This window comes from Drosophila melanogaster, chromosome 3R (genome assembly GCF_000001215.4).
Source record: "Drosophila melanogaster chromosome 3R".
NCBI lineage: Eukaryota > Metazoa > Arthropoda > Insecta > Diptera > Drosophilidae > Drosophila > Drosophila melanogaster.
Genome location: NT_033777.3, coordinates 7,111,453 through 7,130,933, shown reverse-complemented (window position 1 = coordinate 7,130,933; position 19,481 = coordinate 7,111,453). Strand labels below are relative to the sequence as shown.

Here is a 19,481-nt window from a genome sequence, read left to right as displayed (position 1 = left end):
ACAAAAATTTACAAATAAATTTTTTACAAACATTTACTTTTGTATTTTAAAATTTATAGATGACATGTTCGCAAAACTTGTGAATAAGGTTAATTCGCTCGTCAAATCTCTTCCCTTTGTACTCAAATTCCGAATAAGAAACGGTGTTGATCACTTTAAAGTCTGTTGCTTTTCCAACCTTTTGAGAGAATCTAGAGGTCCAGAGTGCGGTGACGGCAGCTGGGCGTTTTGATCTTAGTTTATCATCGATATCCTCCAGGCCCTTTCCTTCGGCCAGCTCCTTGGTCAGTTCAATTGTGAACTGGGACAACGATCGACCCAATCCCAATCGCTCGTGGCTCGGTAAAGTGGCCAGAAACATCAGTTCACAGAAGCACACCATGTTGAACATGGCACACACATCAATTCTTCCATCCACTTCGATCATAAAGTCCATTAGACGCCTTGCCTGAGGACTTTTAACTTCCTCGTTCCGGAATTTTAAAAAGAAGTGATCCTCGCCAGGTGGTGGTGCATACTGTGTTTTCGACACATTAGGATTAATATTGTTTAAATAAAAATCGAATCTTACCTGAATTTTATTAAACGACACGGACACTACGCGACCCGTATCCGCCTCTTTAACCAACAATGAGACACCATCCAGAGCGGTTTTTCTGCACAACTCTCGCAAGTCCAAACGAGCTTGCCGATTTTCCGGCAAATTAATTTCACAGGCAACACACACAGATTCGTTGAGAAAGAATGAGCCGTCAAGAACCTGTAAAATGCACAATTATAAAAAAGTTCTAAACAAATCATTTCTTGAAGAGCTGCGGAACTAGATTTCAATATATAAACAACATGCTTTTTATGTTGGTTTTACTAATATATATCTGTGAATACATATATATAATGTTCGATTTCTTAGCCCTCCTTAAATCTTAAGTTACTTTCTCATTTCACAAAATAAAAAATTAATATGCCGTAAAGAATTGAAAAAAATACAAAAAGTGAACTGCGTCGGCCGGGAATCGAACCCGGGTCAACTGCTTGGAAGGCAACTATGCTAACCATTACACCACCGACGCCACGTCGAGTTTGACGCACAAAATTAGTTTTGTGCTTCTGATGAATTAACGATGATCAAATTTGCACTACACAAGCAATATAAATTGTTTGAACTTTAAGCTTAGTTCTTGATCGTCTTTATCCCAGAAATAACTTTTTTATGGCTGATAGGCATGATTATGGGAGTCCCTCGGAATCATACTCACATCTAGCGCCTCTTCCAGGTCGGAGTGAGTGACACTGCGCACCTCAAATTTGCCTGCAAATAAAGATATACAAAAACTTAAGTGGTGGATATTTATTTGTATGCAAGACACTCACCGTCGTGCAACGTTCCCCAGAGTCTTCCGTTTTCCATCCGCATTCTCAATGCCTTATCGGTCAGCCAGCTAGCTAGCAAAGTATAGAAGCAACCGCGTCCAGTGGTGGTCACTAACTGAGCGATACAGGTTTACGACTAGGCAACATATATTTTTAAATGGAAGCTTTAAAAACCTAGCACATAGACGCCATCTAATCTAATCGCATGGGCACGCGAGTTTTTAGATGATACCGTCAACGAAGCGAACTTAATAGAGCACTTTAAAATAATCAGAGATATGCAACGCGCATTTAGTCTTAGTTGTACAATCGTAACATTGCAATTGCACGCTTTAAGCTTGATAAACAAATAAAAGACCTTATTTACAAATTTGTTTATTTACCCACAACTCTTTTAACTATAAATTCGCTTGTATAAATAAAAAGTTATCGGTACTCTTATATCATTCTGTATACAAAGCCTTTTCCAATTTTACCTCGGGCTCCATGAGGACTGTGGCTTCTTTAATTTTTTTCCGAGTATCTGATGCACTTTTATGCCTGAGATTTTTGTAAACTCGGAACGCCAGTCTGATTTCAGCGACGTAGTCATCTCTAAAATATTCTACCTGCTTTTGAGCTTCTGAAATTTAATGAATTTTAATTTAAAAAAGAAGTCATATATGTATATGTATGTGCTATAAACAAAGCGTTGTTGAAATTTCCAAACTCCTTGAGATGTATTTTATTGTGGATGCCGTCAAAATTGAAATCAACCAAAAAGTCTAGGGCGAGTATAAGATGAAATTGTTTTTTGAAACCTCCAGGTCGGGGTGACCCACCGAACCACCGGGTTTCAAAATGTTTCGCATGGTTTGAATCTAGGTAATAGAAAACACTTTATAAAGAATGCTCAAACTGAATGTTTAAATTTACTTAAATCAATGATTTGATGGGATCATTCATTTCCTCTTCCATCTTCTCTATTTGTTCCAAGTTCTTTAGTCGAAATAGTTGAGGTGACCAGCCTCCCGGTTCAGCAGGACTCATCATGTGTCGCATGCTACTGATGGAAAGTATTTGAGGTCCTGGAGAATCAGTTGGTTGAGCCGTCAGTTGGCTGGAAACAGGAAAAATTTTAACAATACCAGAAAAGTTCAGAAAACTCAATATATCAAATATATCAAAATCAATATCGGGGCGAAGAACGTAATTGGAGTTTCAATCAATCCGTCCAATTCTGTCAAATTTATGAATATAAATACGAACAAACAGAGTTTGCTTACACTATTAAGTTCTTAGTAAGCAATTAGGATTATAACAGCAGTGTGACCGTTTGTTGAGCAGAATGTTAAGTAAATAGTTGCAGAAGCATGTGAGGGGGACTCCATCCTTTTCGAAAATCTATTTTCAATTATAGAACTATATGTAAAACGATTAGAATTAAGGCATAATTAAAGTGCCTCTTTAAAGTAAAGAAAACTTCAGAATGTTATCAAGAATACCTCAAATGCCGTCCATATTTCCGCTATTTACAACACTGCCTGATCAGCTGTTTGGTTTTTTTTAATAATACATTGGATTTGTTATTGTTGCGAGTCAATCATAAAAGCTTTCTAAAGACAACTCTCAAAAGTGCAATATAGTAGATAGAAACATAAGGCTGTGATCAAAAGCCAATCCTGATGTGTTGCCCTGGCAACCGGGCGCAAACAAACGAAATCGGGAAATCTAATTAGTTCTCTTCGCCGCCTTAGTAAAATGTTTATTCTCGACCGAATACTGCCTTTTATTTTTAGCTATATAAGGCCCTTTATAAAGTGGTTCCTGCACGCCTTCACCAGGCTCTCGGAGCTCCAGAGGATTTGCTATGGAGCGAAGGCCGGAGCCAGCCGAACCAGCCAGGTGGAAAGGTCCCTCACATTGTCCAAAAGGCCGCAGATACGACGACTTGTACTTGACCTTGATGAGGCGGCGCCATATGTGAGCAACGCGGAGCTGCTGGATTTCGGTTAGTCCAAGGAATAGTATAATCTCTGTGCACAAAGCACCATAATCATTACAAGCTTACACTAAGTTAAATATTATTAATCATTACCCAATACTTTCAGCTCCTCGCGCTGCTCGCATTGTGATGCAGGCGAAACGCATCAAGAACAATGTCCACCCGGATTTTGCTCGGCTCTTCGGCACATGCGTGACGAGTATCTGGGGCTACCGCAGACTGATGCATCAGGTGGAACAGCTGCGGGCGGAGAAATACGACTCGGATAACCTCGACCACGAGCAAAAGCTGTTGCGATTGTGGCAACTGCTGATGCCAGACACTCCCCTCACCGGTCGCGTGACCAAACAGTGGCAGGACATCGGCTTCCAGGGCGACGATCCGAAGACGGACTTTCGGGGAATGGGCATGCTCGGGCTAGAGAACCTTCTCTACTTTGCAACTGCCTATAACGACGCCGCCAAACATGTCCTGCTGCACTCGATGCATCCCACCCTGGGTTACACCTACGCCATTGTCGGCATTAACCTCACCTCCATGGCCTTCAATCTAGTGAAAACGGGCGCCGCCAAAACCCACTTCTACAATTTGGTGGTGCAGCACAGACAGGACTTTAGCACCGTGGAGGATTTCCACAAGTTGTACTGCTATCTGTTCTTCGAGTTTGACCGCTTTTGGATGGAGAGCGACCCACGAAACATTATGGACTTCCGCGAGATTTACCAGTCATTTGAAATTACAAAACTAGAGGCCTTGCACAATGATAGCACTATTTTTAAGACCAATTTGGTTGTAGAATCCGTCTAAAAACACGAATAGGTCAATTAATGTGAAAATGAATTTGTATCTCGCTGTATCTGAATAATTTCTAACTCTGACGATATTGGGAATTGATTGAATCAGATCAGGCTGACCATTTTTGTAAATACATGTTTAGAGTGGGGCTAAATAAAATAATTATCTTGTCATTTTTCAATTTAAATTATCAATTCATTTCGCTTCTAAATCACTTTGTAATAAAAAAAAAAGGAATCCTAAAATAAGTATCCAAATACGACAAGCCCTTTTAATTTTTGTATAAATGCAGATTTTATGCGTTTATTTGAGAGCCATATATAATGTATATTTGTATATGTATTCATATATATTTGAATGCAAGTATGTAAATCGTTAAACTAAGCCTGGAATGTCACACAATAATACTTTAAATTCAAGTCGGAGATTGCCCACTGAGACAGAATAAATAATAATTTAAATATCACGCAAAAGCATAAAAACTAAACGAAATAAAATCAGTAGAGATTGCACAAGAAAATATTTTGACGACTAAAGCCTATTTGGTAATGCCATAAGAATGCTCAAGTCAAATCCCGATGCTCAATAGAGCTTGCAAGCTAGTTTTTGGAGTATCCATATAGATAGTATTCGTTGGTCTAGCGATAGAACTTGACTTCCGCCTCGACACAGTCCTTGAGCAGTTCGTCCAGCTCGTCACTGGCGTGATCCTGCAGAGAGAAATAGTTATTTAGCTCGTCCACGCAGGAGAGCTCCAAGCTGCGCAAGTGCTCCAAGGCGGCCGGCTTGCGTTGCGAGTGTAGCTTGTGCAGCAACGTCAAGTCCGCTTCCGCTTGCACTTGGGTTAGCGGCGAGATCCTCGGATTTGGGGCAAAAACGAACGGCTTAAACACAGACTCGGCGGCATTGGGCGTCCCGGTGAACCAATGGCATGAGATTCCCTTCACCGACAGCACCGAAACGGTAGCCGCCCTCGAGCTGCTCGCATTACTGGCGGATCGCAGCGTCTCGAACATGTCGTGCTGGGTATATGTTCCATCGCCAGCTGGCTTGGGACCACACCAATCCACTGCCGGGGCCTGGGCCTCTGCATCGTGAGCAGCGGCAAAACTGGCAGCGTCATCTAATCCCTCGCTTGACTTGTTCACCACAGTGGTCACAGCCAGTCCTCCGGAGGGCAAACGCAAGAAGCTGGCCTCCAATTTCTCAGCGGCCCATACCTTGCCAGAGCAACTCACAAGCCAGGCAGCAGCTGCATCGCAAGCGATGAAGTTTAGTTTGGAGTTGTCGTGACCGTGACTGGCCACCAAAGCTCCAATCCGGTCTACAGCATCGTCCACATCTTTGGCGACAGCCAAAGTCAAGCTACAAAAAAGTTATTAGATGATTTATTATTTCATGATTTATAATAATTGTAAAAGCCTTAGTTTCTCGACAACATTAAATTTCTGATTGATTCGTTTTTAATTAACTTATGAAATAATGTTGAAATAATAGTATCTTCAAGCATTAATAAGCCCTAAAGGACACGAAAGGATTGGAATGCTAATTACAAACATCAGCCACAAAATGTCATCCTTTGAATAAGTATTTACGTTCTGCATTATATAGACTTCATATGTACATACATTTTTAGTGATGAAAGTTATTTATATTAAGTGCAAATAATTTGCTTTGTTGTGCATAGTTTGTTGATACGCAGATATTGAAAGAGAACTTACCGCACTATATCCGTGCCCAGCAGGCTGTCGCTGTCCTTGGCCTCGTTTTCACCTGCCGCCCAGGTAAGACCTAGGGCCACTCCGCGTTCATTGGCCCCGAAGTCCCCACCCCAGAGACCCGGCTGCGGTTTTTGCAATATAACACGCAACATATCGCCGCCTGTCTCGGCAGAAGCTCCACCGTCAGTCTGAAATGTGAGGTGTTTGGGTGGTGAGTCATTGATCGAGCTTCGTTTTCGGAGGAGTCTGTCTTTACCTTCCCCTCAAGCACTTCGGTGGCATCGTAGAAGCAAACCTCCGAAGCAACGTTGACGTTTTTTTCGTCCTCCGCATTGCGACCGATGATCAAAGTTCCTTCGGCACAGTTCTCGGGCAGAACAACAAAGCAGTCACCGTTGGTCATTTTTATCCGTGCTTTTCTCGCGAAGAAGTTTCTTCAGAAGTGCGCGAGGGAGTTGCAAAATTGATTTTTCCCACAGCTGTTTAAGGTTCAAACGTTATTCAACACTGCCCAATATATATCGTGGAAATGAACCGTGGCGATGAGCCGTTGACTCGTCTGGCAACATCGGACGTTATTTATTTGTTTAGTATGGAGAATTCTAAAAGAACTATAAGGATTAGGTATTTTAGTGTTCTATATATAAAATATTTCCTTATACATCTCCATTATTTAAATGACGAGCATTAATGTTGACAATACTATGATCCAACACCAATAAGAATTCGATTTACTTAAATTACAACCTTCATTTACACCATAATTAGCAGCATTGAATAAGAGAGGGAAGTTATAATGAATATCGGGTTTTCCTTTGAATCTGGAAAAATGCAGACAAGTCGCATCCCATCTCTAAGCATTTTACCCTTCTCTGATAAAGTACCCATCGCTAGAAATCTGCCCATTCGTCTGGTAACCGAGGTTTTTCTTGTTTCGGCGTTAAAATGCTCAAAAACCTGTCTGCATAGAAGGAAAACGCGGAACGTCTCGGAATTGCAAGCTTTTCGCGATATTCGGGCAATTGGAAAAACCGCGCATCCAGCAAAATTGTATCCACTAAGCTGCATTTGTATACAGAGCAGGTGGTGTTGTCTCCCTCTCGCGCCCGCACTGCTCGCTCCCGATGTGCGAGCGAAACAACAACAAACAAGTTACAAGGTGTGTGGAGTGGTGTGTGCTGCTGGTGTTGTTGTAGCTGTAGTTGTAAATACTCGCGCACACAGTGTTGTTGTTGCGCTGGTGGATGGTGTTGTTCAGCGCCTTTTTTGAGTGTTGATTATTTTACTTGCGTGCGTTTGCTACTCGTGGGCGGCTGTGAAGACTGTGAGACGCGGAAAAGTGCTGAGAAAAGCCACGAAAAGCTAGATAAACGCTAACCCACAGCTGCGGGCTGGAAACCATTTATTTAAAGTGCCAAATTGGGTAAAGAAATTTAGAAAATCAATATTCTGTGAGGGTGCTAGCGGCCAATAAGAAACCTCTGCGTGAAAATAGCAAGAAAGTCGAAAGAATTTCAAGTTTTCGATAGACCGCTCCCTGAAAAAAATAGATATTTTCTGTTTTTGTTGTGCGTTGCTTGACGACTTTGACCGCGCGCATTTTCCCCGCCGTGAAACTAGTTTCTTTTTGTTTGGTGGCACACCGCTGATGACGTTTTAAAGCCCTGCTGGCCAGTGAAATTAAAGCAATTGCCCATAAAAATCAATAAATTCAAGCCACGGGTATACACACAATTTGAAGGAAATTTAAGCAGTGCTTTAAGAGACGAGTTGCGGAAACTGGGAGAAACTACCCTCCAGTCCCCAAAAACTCCCCCGAAGGATGTTTTAAATGGGGTACATATATACATGTACACACACCCACCCGTATTCCACCCCCCAAAAGCGCGCCCCCTTTTCCGGCATTTCGTCAACATTAATGTAGCATCTCCCCGCGTGCGTGTGTATGTATCTGTTCTGCCTGACGACAGTGTGTGTTTGCTTGTGTCGAAAGTGCATTGCTCTTCATTACAAAAGCAACGTGCAGAGCGGCCTCGTTTCATATGGCCAAGTGTGTGTGATTTTACACCGTTAAGTTAGAGAACTCCAGCTAACCCGCTGTTGGCAACACGCTGGCTGCGTTTTTCTTTTTCGGCAGTTGGCAACACGCTGACCCAATAACGGTACAACTAGACCCGCACTCTCCTCCGCCGCGATCTCTCGCACAGATGCGCATGCATGAATGAAACAGAAACAGCACCCGCATGCCGTTATTATTATTATTATAATAATTGCCGTTGTTGTTGTGAAATCTCCGCGACCCACATATTTGCGTTCGATCGCACATTGGGACCAAATCGACATCCAATTGGATTCGGGGCAGGGCTGCATTTTCCTGTTTTATTTTTGGTAGCCCATTTAAATCAGGTTCAATGAACCAACACCAGCCCACGGAATGCCGCAGAAGAGAGTGTTTGTGTGTGCGTTGCCCGTTTTGTGAAAGTTAAAAATATTTGTTGTTCGTATTGCTGTGCTAAAACCTCCTATCAATATTCGGTGGCATAGCTGTTTATATTTTCGGCCGTCTTTATTTAAATGATTCGACATACATAATTAGCATGTATTATTAAGCAGCGGCAAAATTACCTTGACATTGAGAGATTATTTGTGTGTGCGTGTAAATGTTCTGCGAACGGGGCTCCATGTGCCATCTCTCTCGCTCTCGCTTCGAAGGCCAAGTTGTAAATACAAGCGCACAATTAGGTATAATATTTTATAGGGCTACTGTTTTTGTTGATGTTATTGTGGAAAAACCGAGTGCGAATGACCTTGCCAATAGACACCTGCCTCGATAGCAGCATATTATCGATAACGAGAAAGGCCGGAACCTCTATCTCAAGATCGTCGACTTCGAGCGGGGTGGAGCGGAGCTCTGATAAAAAATGTTTTATATAGACTCTACGTTCTTTAAATTATTACAAAAATGTGAAAGAAAAAAGTAAAGAGCATGCTTATTTTCTTGATAAGGAAAGCTGAACAAATAAATTTCTTATAAATTTTACTGCTAATTCCATACAAATTTGGTAAAAAGTCGTTGTTTTTATTAGAAATACTATTACAAATAAAATTCAGAAGATTCGTAAGTGCATCATACTTATGTATGTTCAACTTTTCGCTCAACTTTCAACGCTCCTCTGGTAACGTTAATTGGACCCAAATATATTGAGTTTTAAAAATCCTCTTTTTACTTAAGGAAAATTCTTATATTATATATATATATATATATATATATATATATATATATATATATATATATATATATACTTGCAGCTCCAACAAAATTCCGTCTTCATTCAATGCGAAACTGGAGCTAGACTCCAGCAAAGACGACACCATTCACTCCACAAGCTTGAACAAGAAGCTGGTCAAGATTAAAAAGTTCAAGTTGGACGATATGAAGGAGATGGTGGGCGGCTGTTGCGTTTGTTCAGACGAGCGGGGGTGGCCGGAGAACCCGCTCGTCTACTGTGACGGCCAGAACTGTACTGTGGCAGTGCACCAGGCGTGCTATGGCATTGTGACGGTTCCCACTGGACCCTGGTACTGTCGCAAGTGCGAGTCCCAGGAGCGAACCTCTCGCGTCCGATGCGAACTATGTCCCTCGCGGGATGGCGCCCTTAAGAAGACGGATAATAGCGGGTGGGCGCACGTTGTTTGCGCCCTGTACATCCCAGAGGTGCGATTTGGGAATGTGACCACCATGGAGCCCATCATATTGTCATTAATACCGCAGGAGCGGTACTCGAAGAGTAAGCTATGTTTAAATGTTTTATATTTACATATATTATTTAAAAAATGTTACTCATTGAAAAATTATAACCCCTGTTTGTTAAACTAGCCTTAGCTAAATGGCAATAATTAATTACAATCCGTTTCCATTTTCAGCTTGCTATATTTGCCAGGAAATTGGCAAACCAAATCGTGCCAATGTTGGCGCCTGTATGCAGTGCAACAAATCGAATTGCAAGCAGCAGTTCCACGTCACCTGCGCCCAGAGCCTTGGATTGCTCTGCGAGGAGGCTGGTAACTATCTGGATAATGTGAAGTACTGCGGCTACTGTCAGCACCATTACAGCAAACTGGTGCGTATGTGAGGGATAGCATTCGTGATTTTTCCGTTCAAATTCTTGATACTTTGCAGAAAAAGGGCGGCAACGTCAAAACAATACCTCCATATAAACCCATTCAACATGACACCTCTTCCGATTCGTGTTCGTCGCCCGAGAAGGAGATCGATTCAACCATGAACTCCGCGACAACTTCGGCCACAATCATAAAGATTACCAGCAGCAGTGGCAGTGCTGGTGGCAGCAGCAATGTTTTGAATGCAAGCTCCAGTGCTGGAATCTCTGCTGGAAGCAGCAGTGGGAGTGGCGTATCATCTTCCGCAAAGCAGCGCAAGAGCAATGCATCAAGTAAATCATCTAGCAGCAGTAGCAGTAGCTCGTCATCCTCAACAGGAGGGGCTCCCAACCCCTCCTCGAGTTCTGTGCATTCGGGAAGTGCTAGCAATATGACAGGAGGAGGAAGTGTACTACCAGGGAGTAGCAACATCGGCAACATTAGCAATAGTTTAAACAATAATCTGCCCGGAGGCAGTTCGTCCACCAGCAGTGCTGGAAACGTGCCTGGTGGAAGTGGGGGAATTATATCAGCTTCGAGCGGTGGTGCTACGCAATCGACAAGCAGTCAATCGTCAACAGCACCAGGAACCACCAAATCATCGGCCAGCAGTTCGAGCAGTAGTAGCAACAGCTACAAGGAGAAACATAGCAAAAGCTTAAGCAAATCCACATCCAGCAAGGACAAGGATGGAAAAGATAGCTCTACCAATTCAGCGAATAACAATTTCACAAATTCATCTGCATCATCAACATCTTCCAACTCCTCGTCGACACGAGAGAAATCCTCATCAAAGCTTTCTAAGAACAAAGACTCCAATCAAGTACCCAGTGCCACCAGCAGCTTAAGCACAACGAGCAGTATCAACACCCAGCCCAGTTCGTCGACTTCAACTGCTACAGCTGGATCGGGCGGTACTGGGACTCATGTGAGCAGTTCGGCTGCCAGTGGACTTAACTCAGCTCCTTCCACAACCAATGAGCATTCAAATCATGCCCACACCCTTAGCACAAATGGAACCGGAGCCGGAAGCGCAGCCGGAAAGTTGCAATCAGTCAGTAATCTGAGCAACAGTAGTTCTGGTTTTGGATCGGATCTGCGATCAGTCAGCACATCCTCAAGCTCCACTGTGAACGACTCCACCGGAGGATTCGGTAGTAATTCGAATTCAGAAAGGGAGAATTTGTCAGGCGCTGGATCGTCGGCAAGCAACATGCCTGGAACAATAGCTCCTGGTACTGGTGGCGTATCTTCCAGTGCGGCCACTAATCTAAGCACCAATAAGGGAGGCTCTTCGTCATCGACGGCGAATAGCCTTACATCTACGAGCACTTCCTCAGGCAGCTCCTCTAACTCGTCATCGAAAAAACGAAAAGCGGATTCTGCTAAGTCCACTAGCAGTATTTCCACCTCTGGCTCCGCTCTGGAGGATAACAATAGGTGGGGAACGAGAAACGCAAAGAAAAGGTCTTTTACAATTTACATTTTTCAAAATTTGGTAGTTACTTAGTTTACGCCTGATTTTAAAGAAACAAATGGGACTGTGTTGCACATCTATGATTTGCAAAATTGTTAATTTATCGAACACCCGGTGTAGACAACTCTTTTATTTTGTTATTCTAAATAAATTGTAATAATTAGAACATAATGTATATTAAACAGTGCCCAATGTTACTGAGAAACCAGACTTTTTAAATATGTTTTTGTAATTTCATTGAAAAAGGCAACTTTTGGAATCCGTTTCGTTTATTAGAGAATATACTAATACTAAAATAACCCCGTATAAGACCTTTTTCTACTGAAACAATGTATAGAAAAAATCACACTAATATATTTTTCGGTTGTTTCTGTAGCTTAATATCCCGCTATGATATCAAAGATGTTCAAGTTGCACTGACGCCTCTAACAGATTTTGAGAAGGAAATCGAGAAGAGCTCCAAGAGGGTAAGTTGATTTTTTCTTTGTTTATCTTTTAGCATACTATTAATAGAATGATAAACAACTCAGTTATCGTTCCGAAATATTGAGTTAATATAAGCTTTTTTACTTTTAAGGAAACTTGTTTCGGATCTCTTGAGTGATTTTTGCGAAACATTCTCTTAAAGTGTTTTCTCTCTTTTTGGATACAATGTTGCTATATTAATGATGGTTCCCATTATCTTTTACACTTGTATACAACTTGTCATTTAGTTTTTCTCTGATCAAACCTAAAGAGTGGGACAGAGAGTACTACTATATTCGTTTCACTCGCCAAAAGTTTTGAACGCAGGCGCCTTGCCAATTTTTGTATCATACTTATAAGTGGAAATGCAATTGCAAATGCATGTTAAAAATGTTTTGAGAAATTCTGCCGAAGGTGCGCGTTAATTATACAAAAGGTGTTGCCCACCCGTTCTTGTCTTTAAGAAATTCCGTGTTTTTCAATGCTACCCCTTGAACTTCGGAATTTTCGATCGATCCATTTTTTAAAATGGTGTGTGTTTCGATCGAAATACTGTAATAAATCAAATATTAAATTAGTTTGTTATAAATTTGAGAAACTTACTACTACTACTTTGATTTCAAAACTAAAATAATCGGTAAAATCATACCATTAGAACTAATATCAAAATGAAATCATTCTTAGTAATGATATTAAGAGGTATTTTCTGGCCGAGTTGGCCCCCGCCATGTCTGGTTCTATTTTGCCGATCTGATTGATGCTCAATGATGTACCCATGCCCCATTAATTTCCTTTTGAACCAAAAATGCATGGCAAAATATCGAATTTTAATTAAATGCAAATGCGCATGTTAATTTATTGATGTTGAAGTGCCAATGTTCCGAAAGGCAGGCAGGCAGTGGCTTTGAACAAGACAGTTGAACCATGTTGTTGGTCCAATAAAATACCAACATCATCTTTTTCGCCTTGTCATGAGCACGATCACCTGGAATATTCTGCTATAAAATGACCGTATATACAATTTATGAAAGCACATTTTTCTTGTATACTAGCATATTGTATATGTGAGAGCAGATATTTTGTGATTTGTTGGGATTCTTGTTCGGATGGCTAATGTATTTATTGTTGGGGCTATATAGTCATCCCTATCATTTTCTCTGGCGACAAAGTTGCCTTCGTGCCGTGTGCAGACAAAGACTGAAAGCGCTTGACAAATTTTTCAGCGCGATCAGTCGAAAATCGTTGTTAATCGAAGCTAAACTAAAATTAAGGATATTTCTCTTGCGAACCTTTTTATTACGAACGAAAAGTAAATATCAGTTTTTGTCAATGGAAAACGAAAACCAAAACCAAAACCAATCACGCATAACCCAGTAAATTCCAATATTTTGTGTTGTGCTTGTCTAAAAAATATCGGTTCAAGCTCTGCTACAAACCAAACGCGAAGCGATGAAAATACAGTTTTGTCAAGCGATCGTTTAAATTTAGAACTTGTGCGTAATTTGGACCATAATTTGACCCACAAATGAGAGGAGGAATGTATGGCTCCACACAGGAAGCATTTTTCCCACACACTATTATTAATAGATTCCGTTTTTTCGAGTGTGAAAAAACTTTACGGAAACTGTCTCACTCAATAAAATGAGAACTATTTGCGAGGAGTTTTTTTTTCAATCGAGTTTTATTCAAGTACAAATCGATCATCTTTTCATCAGATCAAATCGAATAGTCACTATCCTTGAATAGAGAAAAATTAAAGATACAGTCCTTACTCGACGTAAAAAACACGTACATTTTGATGAGTTTTATAATCTTATTGCATGCAAAAAGTATTATATTTAGTCGGGAATATAAACAAACTCCCAGATGCCTGAGGTTTCCAATGATATGCAACTTTTCGATCATCTTTGATAATCTCCCACTGGGATAAATGTGCATATAATATACACAAAAGTTAGCAAACATCCAAGAATGAGATACGGTCAAGAAAAAACGAGTGAAGGATATGGAATAAAAAACTTTTTCGAAGAATCGAAAAAGTTTAAAAACCGCAGATGCATACCAATATGTTTCCATCCCACTCTCTGGCGTTATTTGATGAAAACTGAAATAAAACGAAGGAAAACTGCTCCGTGTTGCCGCATCTTAAGTTTCTCAACTCGGTGTGCTGAGCAGGAAAACTCAGTGGCAGCGGCGAAAAGTCGACCGCGTTGCCGTGCCGTGTGCACTCACAATTATATAGACTAGTTTGCTTTGAGCAATCTTCCAGTTCAGTACTCGGCGCTTCCGTGTGTGGTTTTAGTGCGTTGTAGGTTCCGTTCTATCTTGGCTATAATACACTCACACCCAACGGTTGGATATCGCCAGCTCTTAACCGATTTTTTTGCACGCAGCAAAAGACCATTGCAAAGCACCTGACTAATCCATCGCAACCGCTAGATAACCAGATTACCGGCCAGGGACGATGCTCATCTGATGGTGGTGCTTTAGCTCTGACTCAGTTTTAGAACACCCAGATATGTACATATATATATCTGCCACAGTTATTTTTTGTGTGTGCTTTTCCCAAATCTATCTACCTGTCTGCGTTATTTTTATACAACATTTTCTGTATAGATAGATACACATTTATTGCTCATGTTTTTCTCTGTGTTCTGTGATTTGAAAAATTCCTCCTTTATTTTTTGTTGTCATGAGAAAGATGTTATTTTCTGATCATTAACATAGGAATCTTCAATATGAATTACGTATACATACGTCCGGTTGGGTAATTTTCTGGCACGGGCGATGACGTCTCGACTGACAGATAAGAATCTTGATAGATGATCTACATAATGCAAATTGAGGAGAAATTCGCGACTGTCAAGTTGAATTTGTAATAGTTCATTGTAAACTTAAGATAAAACAAGCGTCTTAATCGTCCAAATAGGTTAACATGTAGATTAGCTTGAATTAACTAGTTGGGCTTAGAATAATTTGGAAACCATTTAACATACAAAAATGACAGATGCTTACCTCATCGCTTTCATCGCCACCAAAGCTTCCACTCTGCTGCATTTCCCAGCAGGACTTACGCCACGATCCCATCGACTCTATGTGTTCTTCTATTTTGCTATTTCAGATAATAAACTTAATAAGTAAAGTAATTGTACTCGCGTAGATCATTTTGATAGCGTTAAAAAAACCGAAACACAGACAGAATGCCTTCCTTCCAACCGATCGAGGCCCCCAAGTGTCCGCGCTGCGGCAAGAGTGTCTACGCTGCCGAAGAGCGTCTGGCTGGCGGCTATGTATTCCACAAGAACTGCTTCAAGTGCGGAATGTGCAACAAATCCCTGGACTCCACCAACTGCACAGAGCACGAGCGCGAGCTCTACTGCAAGACGTGCCACGGTCGCAAGTTCGGGCCGAAAGGTTACGGCTTCGGCACTGGAGCTGGCACCCTCTCCATGGACAACGGGTCACAGTTCCTGCGCGAGAACGGCGATGTGCCGTCCGTAAGGAATGGAGCCCGCCTGGAACCCAGGGCTATTGCTCGTGCCCCCGAAGGTGAGGGCTGTCCTCGTTGCGGTGGCTATGTGTACGCCGCCGAACAGATGTTAGCCCGCGGTCGCAGCTGGCACAAGGAGTGCTTCAAGTGCGGTACCTGCAAGAAGGGTCTGGACTCGATCCTGTGCTGCGAGGCTCCGGACAAGAACATCTACTGCAAGGGCTGCTATGCCAAGAAGTTTGGACCCAAGGGCTATGGTTATGGCCAGGGCGGTGGTGCTCTCCAGTCCGACTGCTATGCTCACGACGACGGAGCACCGCAAATCCGTGCCGCCATTGATGTGGACAAGATCCAGGCCCGTCCGGGTGAGGGTTGCCCACGTTGCGGCGGTGTGGTCTACGCAGCGGAGCAGAAGCTTTCCAAGGGTCGGGAGTGGCACAAGAAGTGCTTCAACTGCAAGGATTGCCACAAGACTCTGGACTCGATCAATGCCAGTGATGGTCCCGATCGTGATGTGTACTGCCGCACCTGCTACGGCAAGAAGTGGGGACCACATGGCTATGGATTCGCATGCGGCTCTGGTTTCCTGCAGACCGATGGCTTGACCGAGGATCAGATCAGCGCCAACAGGCCCTTCTATAACCCGGACACCACGTCAATTAAGGCCCGTGACGGCGAAGGCTGTCCCCGGTGCGGAGGAGCCGTATTCGCCGCCGAGCAACAGCTGTCCAAGGGCAAGGTGTGGCACAAGAAGTGCTACAACTGCGCCGACTGCCACCGGCCATTGGACTCGGTCCTGGCCTGCGATGGACCCGATGGCGACATCCACTGCCGCGCCTGCTACGGCAAGCTCTTCGGCCCCAAGGGCTTTGGTTACGGCCACGCCCCCACTCTAGTGTCAACCAGTGGCGAGAGCACCATCCAGTTCCCAGATGGCCGTCCTCTGGCCGGACCCAAGACTTCGGGCGGCTGCCCGCGTTGCGGTTTCGCCGTGTTCGCCGCCGAGCAGATGATCAGCAAGACCAGGATCTGGCACAAGAGGTGCTTCTACTGCTCGGATTGCCGCAAATCGCTGGACTCGACCAACCTGAACGATGGACCCGACGGCGATATCTACTGCCGAGCCTGCTACGGCCGCAATTTTGGACCCAAGGGAGTGGGCTACGGTCTGGGCGCGGGCGCTTTGACAACGTTCTAAACGAGCCTATTTTATGTATATCCAATCGAAACCCACATCCATGTCTGTGAACCGTTCCGATGCATCTGTCTAATGACCAATCTGTTTTAACTAACTATCCCTGAAATTAGCTAACTTAGTCTTCGTTTTGCTTCCAACGATTTTTGATCAACGATGCACTGAATGCAATTCAATTTTCTTTAGGTTATGTGAGATTAAGTTTAATATGAAAACAAGAAAAAAAGAATAAATGCCAAAAACATAAAACTTACGACTCAAAGCGAAACTAACCATCGAACACAGACTAACGAACTAAACGACATTGACCACATCGAGAAAAGCAAAACTTTCTGCAGGTGAAACTGCTGCGAGCCAAAGTCGTTATTACTTTTTTGTATCTTAAACTATTTATTTTCGAAGACCAGCCAAGTATGTCTTATGCTCCAAATCGAATTACCCAAAAGCATACTTTGTGCAAATGGAAAAATTTTATACACATAAATATACTCTTACGACGAACAATGATGAAAGATATGATGTTGTATATTTAGCTGATTTAGTTCTTACGATATACTTATGAAATCTGATTATTTATAATGATGTTTGAATGATTTCTCACCCATCTAATCTCTTGCATTCTGTTTGGGATGCCAGCCATGGCAGATATAAAATATTTATTTATATATATATACATCAGCGTACATGTTCTGCATACACACACACACACACATAACATCCAATAATATATGCCCCAGTGGGTTCCATGAAAACAAAATGATTTCGAAATGGTTTTCGTAGTTTTAATTGATTTAATTGGGTGTGCATACCTGAGATTTCTGCATCTAAATGGTTGGTTGGCAATCTGATTGGAATGACCGGTGGGTGGTTGGGTTGAGTTCAATTCCGTTTGTTTCGGGATCGTTCGGTTCGGATTGAGCCAGCTCATCTGGTCTATATATAGCTTGTTCGGCCGACAAACATCGTGAAAAATAATTGCTCAACATACGCACAAAGAACGTTCCCTACATATACGTACAGGAATAAATCCTTGGTTGTGTGTGTGTGTGGCCTCTCGAGAAAAACATCGAAATGTTCCATAACCGTACTGAAATGGTTTTCTAAATATAAATATGATGCCAATATGCCTCACACAGCTGACCCGAAAGCTTTTCACAGCACTCAAAACTCTCACTCAAGAGAAGAACTTAAGAGATTGTATTTATTCGCATATATACTTGTGAGGAATCCCTAGTTATATTATAATAATTATAACACGTGCCTGCTGAGAATGTTGTGTAATAAATGCTTTACTCACCCACCCACCTAGAGCAAAGTTCTTATTGCTAATGCACTTTTAGGATCACCCCCCACCCGAAATAACCCCTTGGGAACAAAATTTTAATGATTCCGTCCCACGCCCACTTGCGCGCATTATTCACATTTCTATTCATTTTATTCGACATCCTATAGGTATGGTATGGTTTTATGCTCCGTGACGTTGACCACGAAAATACGTTGCCAAGGGGTTGGCCAAACTAAATAAATTATTTTTTGTTTTAATATAATTTTTTTTTGTTTCAGACACAAATATCAAATAAATCGCCTTCAGCCAGGTGTGTTTACGTTAGTTTTGGTATCGCATTGGCGAGAATATTTATAGACTTACCGAGTCAGCGTCTATTTTCGAGTGATTTTGGTTTTGAAATTGTTTCGCATATGACACACGGCACTTCAAAAACACCCGAATTGACGAGCCACAACAGTGAGAATATTTTTTGCGGACTGCGCCGCTGATGTTGATCTCTAAATATACTTGGAGATGTATTCTACTCGTATTCGATATGGCTTTTCTAGTATGTTATTAATGTTCAATTTCTGGCTTTGAATGGCGCGAATAGATTTATGCCTTGCTGAAGTCCGCGACTATTTGTATAACGGATCGAACATGATAATGGCTAAGATAGAGAACATGTGGTTGTGCTGATTTTTTTTCGATTTGCGGAAGACGAGTGCAAGGTTTTCCAGTGGGGATTTGTGTTTACCCACCGACCGCTTTGAGATGTTACAGAAAAGGCGATTGATTGATTAGATCAGGAAATGACACATTCGAAATGACACAATGTGCAATCAAATGTGCATGATATCAATTGCCTTACGTGACTAGCGTGCATTTAATGGCCAACTTATTGATTTCACATTACAAAGTAAAATGTCCCAGTGTGTTGGTTGGTTTTGGCGGGGGTTAAAATGGAACCGCATCGAATCGGAACCGTTTGGCCACAGACTGACAGTTTTCAGCGGCTCACTGCTGCGCTCATTTTGGCCACCAATTGTGAGGACCAAATTGCAAACTACCGCCGGGAACTGTGGGGGGTGTGGCCTGAGAACCAAAAAATCAGGAAGCGGAAGGACCTCAAGCGGGTGGCTCGGGTGCCATGTCCTTCGATAGCGATAGTAGTGGTGCACAGTTTAAAAATCCACCCGCAAACGGGCAGGGTGATAATTCATAATTTGTGTTCCTCTTGACTGTGTCGATTATGAGCGGTTGTCAAATGTCAGGGGAAAATAACTGAGAATTACATGTGCTGACTGACTATTGGGTGTACTTGCAACAAAACTACTTTTTATGACACCCTCACTCGGCTGAGGGTTTGTTTTTTTTATGATCTTGTCTCCGAAAGTCAGTCGCTCGGCGTGAATTTCACTTGGCCAGTTCCTCTTAAATGACCATGAAACTCGCTTCGACAAATACCTTTTGGCGTGGCAATTAATTTATTTCACTTCCCTGAAATGTCAGGTCACCCGAGCAACAACAACACCATGTTTGGGTGTGGGTGGGT

At 42.3% G+C, this 19,481-nt stretch overlaps 5 protein-coding genes, 1 non-coding gene and 1 pseudogene across 13 annotated transcripts in view; 3 read left to right on the top strand and 4 right to left on the bottom strand.

Annotated features, from left to right (window-relative positions):
- Nucleotides 1-25: 25 nt before the first annotated feature.
- CG31248 (uncharacterized protein) lies at nt 26-1,614 on the bottom strand. 2 transcript variants are annotated; one of them, NM_141439.3, is made up of 4 exons: nt 1,372-1,614; nt 1,257-1,309; nt 572-760; nt 26-517 (listed from the first exon to the last, which is right to left on the bottom strand). In NM_141439.3, exons 1-4 carry the CDS (start codon nt 1,412-1,414, stop codon nt 47-49), a joined length of 756 nt encoding a protein of 251 aa, NP_649696.1. In that variant the 5' UTR covers nt 1,415-1,614; the 3' UTR covers nt 26-46. The 2 variants fall into 2 exon arrangements, with proteins under 2 accessions (NP_649696.1, NP_001262333.1); NM_001275404.1 differs by having other exon boundaries at nt 1,372-1,469.
- tRNA:Gly-TCC-1-1 (transfer RNA:Glycine-TCC 1-1) lies at nt 999-1,070 on the bottom strand. Its single transcript has one exon. It is a non-coding gene; the product is annotated as a tRNA-Gly (tRNA).
- Nucleotides 1,615-1,767: 153 nt separating the features above from the next.
- Nucleotides 1,768-2,847, bottom strand: CR42875 (annotated as a pseudogene).
- Nucleotides 2,848-2,906: 59 nt separating this feature from the next.
- CG10068 (uncharacterized protein) lies at nt 2,907-4,663 on the top strand. The gene is made up of 2 exons (NM_141438.4): nt 2,907-3,361; nt 3,462-4,663. The coding sequence occupies exons 1-2, from the start codon at nt 3,112-3,114 to the stop codon at nt 4,160-4,162; spliced, it is 951 nt and encodes a 316-aa protein (NP_649695.1). The 5' UTR covers nt 2,907-3,111; the 3' UTR covers nt 4,163-4,663.
- CG10098 (uncharacterized protein) lies at nt 4,431-6,386 on the bottom strand. Its single transcript, NM_141437.4, has 3 exons — nt 6,128-6,386; nt 5,872-6,059; nt 4,431-5,515 (listed from the first exon to the last, which is right to left on the bottom strand). The coding sequence occupies exons 1-3, from the start codon at nt 6,272-6,274 to the stop codon at nt 4,789-4,791; spliced, it is 1,062 nt and encodes a 353-aa protein (NP_649694.1). The 5' UTR covers nt 6,275-6,386; the 3' UTR covers nt 4,431-4,788.
- Nucleotides 6,387-6,748: 362 nt separating this feature from the next.
- Nucleotides 6,749-19,481, top strand: part of Alh (Alhambra) — a 29,590-nt gene continuing 16,857 nt past the window's right edge. For 2 of the 5 annotated variants that reach the window (NM_079526.3, NM_001275403.1), the window contains exons 1-5: nt 6,749-7,030; nt 9,181-9,659; nt 9,796-9,992; nt 10,052-11,472; nt 11,886-11,976. In NM_079526.3, coding sequence (NP_524250.3) covers nt 6,996-7,030; nt 9,181-9,659; nt 9,796-9,992; nt 10,052-11,472; nt 11,886-11,976 — 2,223 coding nt within the window. In that variant the 5' untranslated portion in view covers nt 6,749-6,995. Of the gene's footprint in view, nt 7,031-7,195; nt 7,295-9,180; nt 9,660-9,795; nt 9,993-10,051; nt 11,500-11,885; nt 11,977-19,481 lie in introns of those variants that run through there. The other 3 variants (NM_001275399.1, NM_169171.2, NM_001275400.1) reach the window with 3 other exon arrangements.
- Nucleotides 13,202-18,084, top strand: Mlp84B (Muscle LIM protein at 84B). 3 transcript variants are annotated; one of them, NM_001316489.1, is made up of 2 exons: nt 13,202-13,283; nt 15,096-18,084. In NM_001316489.1, exon 2 carries the CDS (start codon nt 15,175-15,177, stop codon nt 16,660-16,662), a length of 1,488 nt encoding a protein of 495 aa, NP_001303418.1. In that variant the 5' UTR covers nt 13,202-13,283; nt 15,096-15,174; the 3' UTR covers nt 16,663-18,084. The 3 variants fall into 3 exon arrangements, with proteins under 3 accessions (NP_001303418.1, NP_477122.1, NP_731134.1); NM_057774.5 differs by having other exon boundaries at nt 15,096-17,412; NM_169173.3 differs by lacking the exon at nt 13,202-13,283 and adding an exon at nt 14,218-14,282 and having other exon boundaries at nt 15,096-17,412.

Coding starts and splice junctions, on each gene's coding strand:
- CG10098 (NM_141437.4), bottom strand. CDS start 6,274: ATGACCAACGGTGACTGCTTTGTTGTTCTGCCCGAGAACTGTGCCGAA. Junction 6,060..6,127: donor CCGAAGTGCTTGAGGGGAAG/GTAAAGACAGAC, acceptor CTCACATTTCAG/ACTGACGGTGGAGCTTCTGC. Junction 5,516..5,871: donor CTGGGCACGGATATAGTGCG/GTAAGTTCTCTT, acceptor ACTTTTTTGTAG/CTTGACTTTGGCTGTCGCCA.
- CG10068 (NM_141438.4), top strand. CDS start 3,112: ATGTTTATTCTCGACCGAATACTGCCTTTTATTTTTAGCTATATAAGG. Junction 3,362..3,461: donor CGCGGAGCTGCTGGATTTCG/GTTAGTCCAAGG, acceptor CAATACTTTCAG/CTCCTCGCGCTGCTCGCATT.
- Mlp84B (NM_001316489.1), top strand. CDS start 15,175: ATGCCTTCCTTCCAACCGATCGAGGCCCCCAAGTGTCCGCGCTGCGGC.
- CG31248 (NM_141439.3), bottom strand. CDS start 1,414: ATGCGGATGGAAAACGGAAGACTCTGGGGAACGTTGCACGACG. Junction 761..1,256: donor ACCTGGAAGAGGCGCTAGAT/GTGAGTATGATT, acceptor TGCATTTTACAG/GTTCTTGACGGCTCATTCTT. Junction 518..571: donor TGTCGTTTAATAAAATTCAG/GTAAGATTCGAT, acceptor TCGAAAACACAG/TATGCACCACCACCTGGCGA.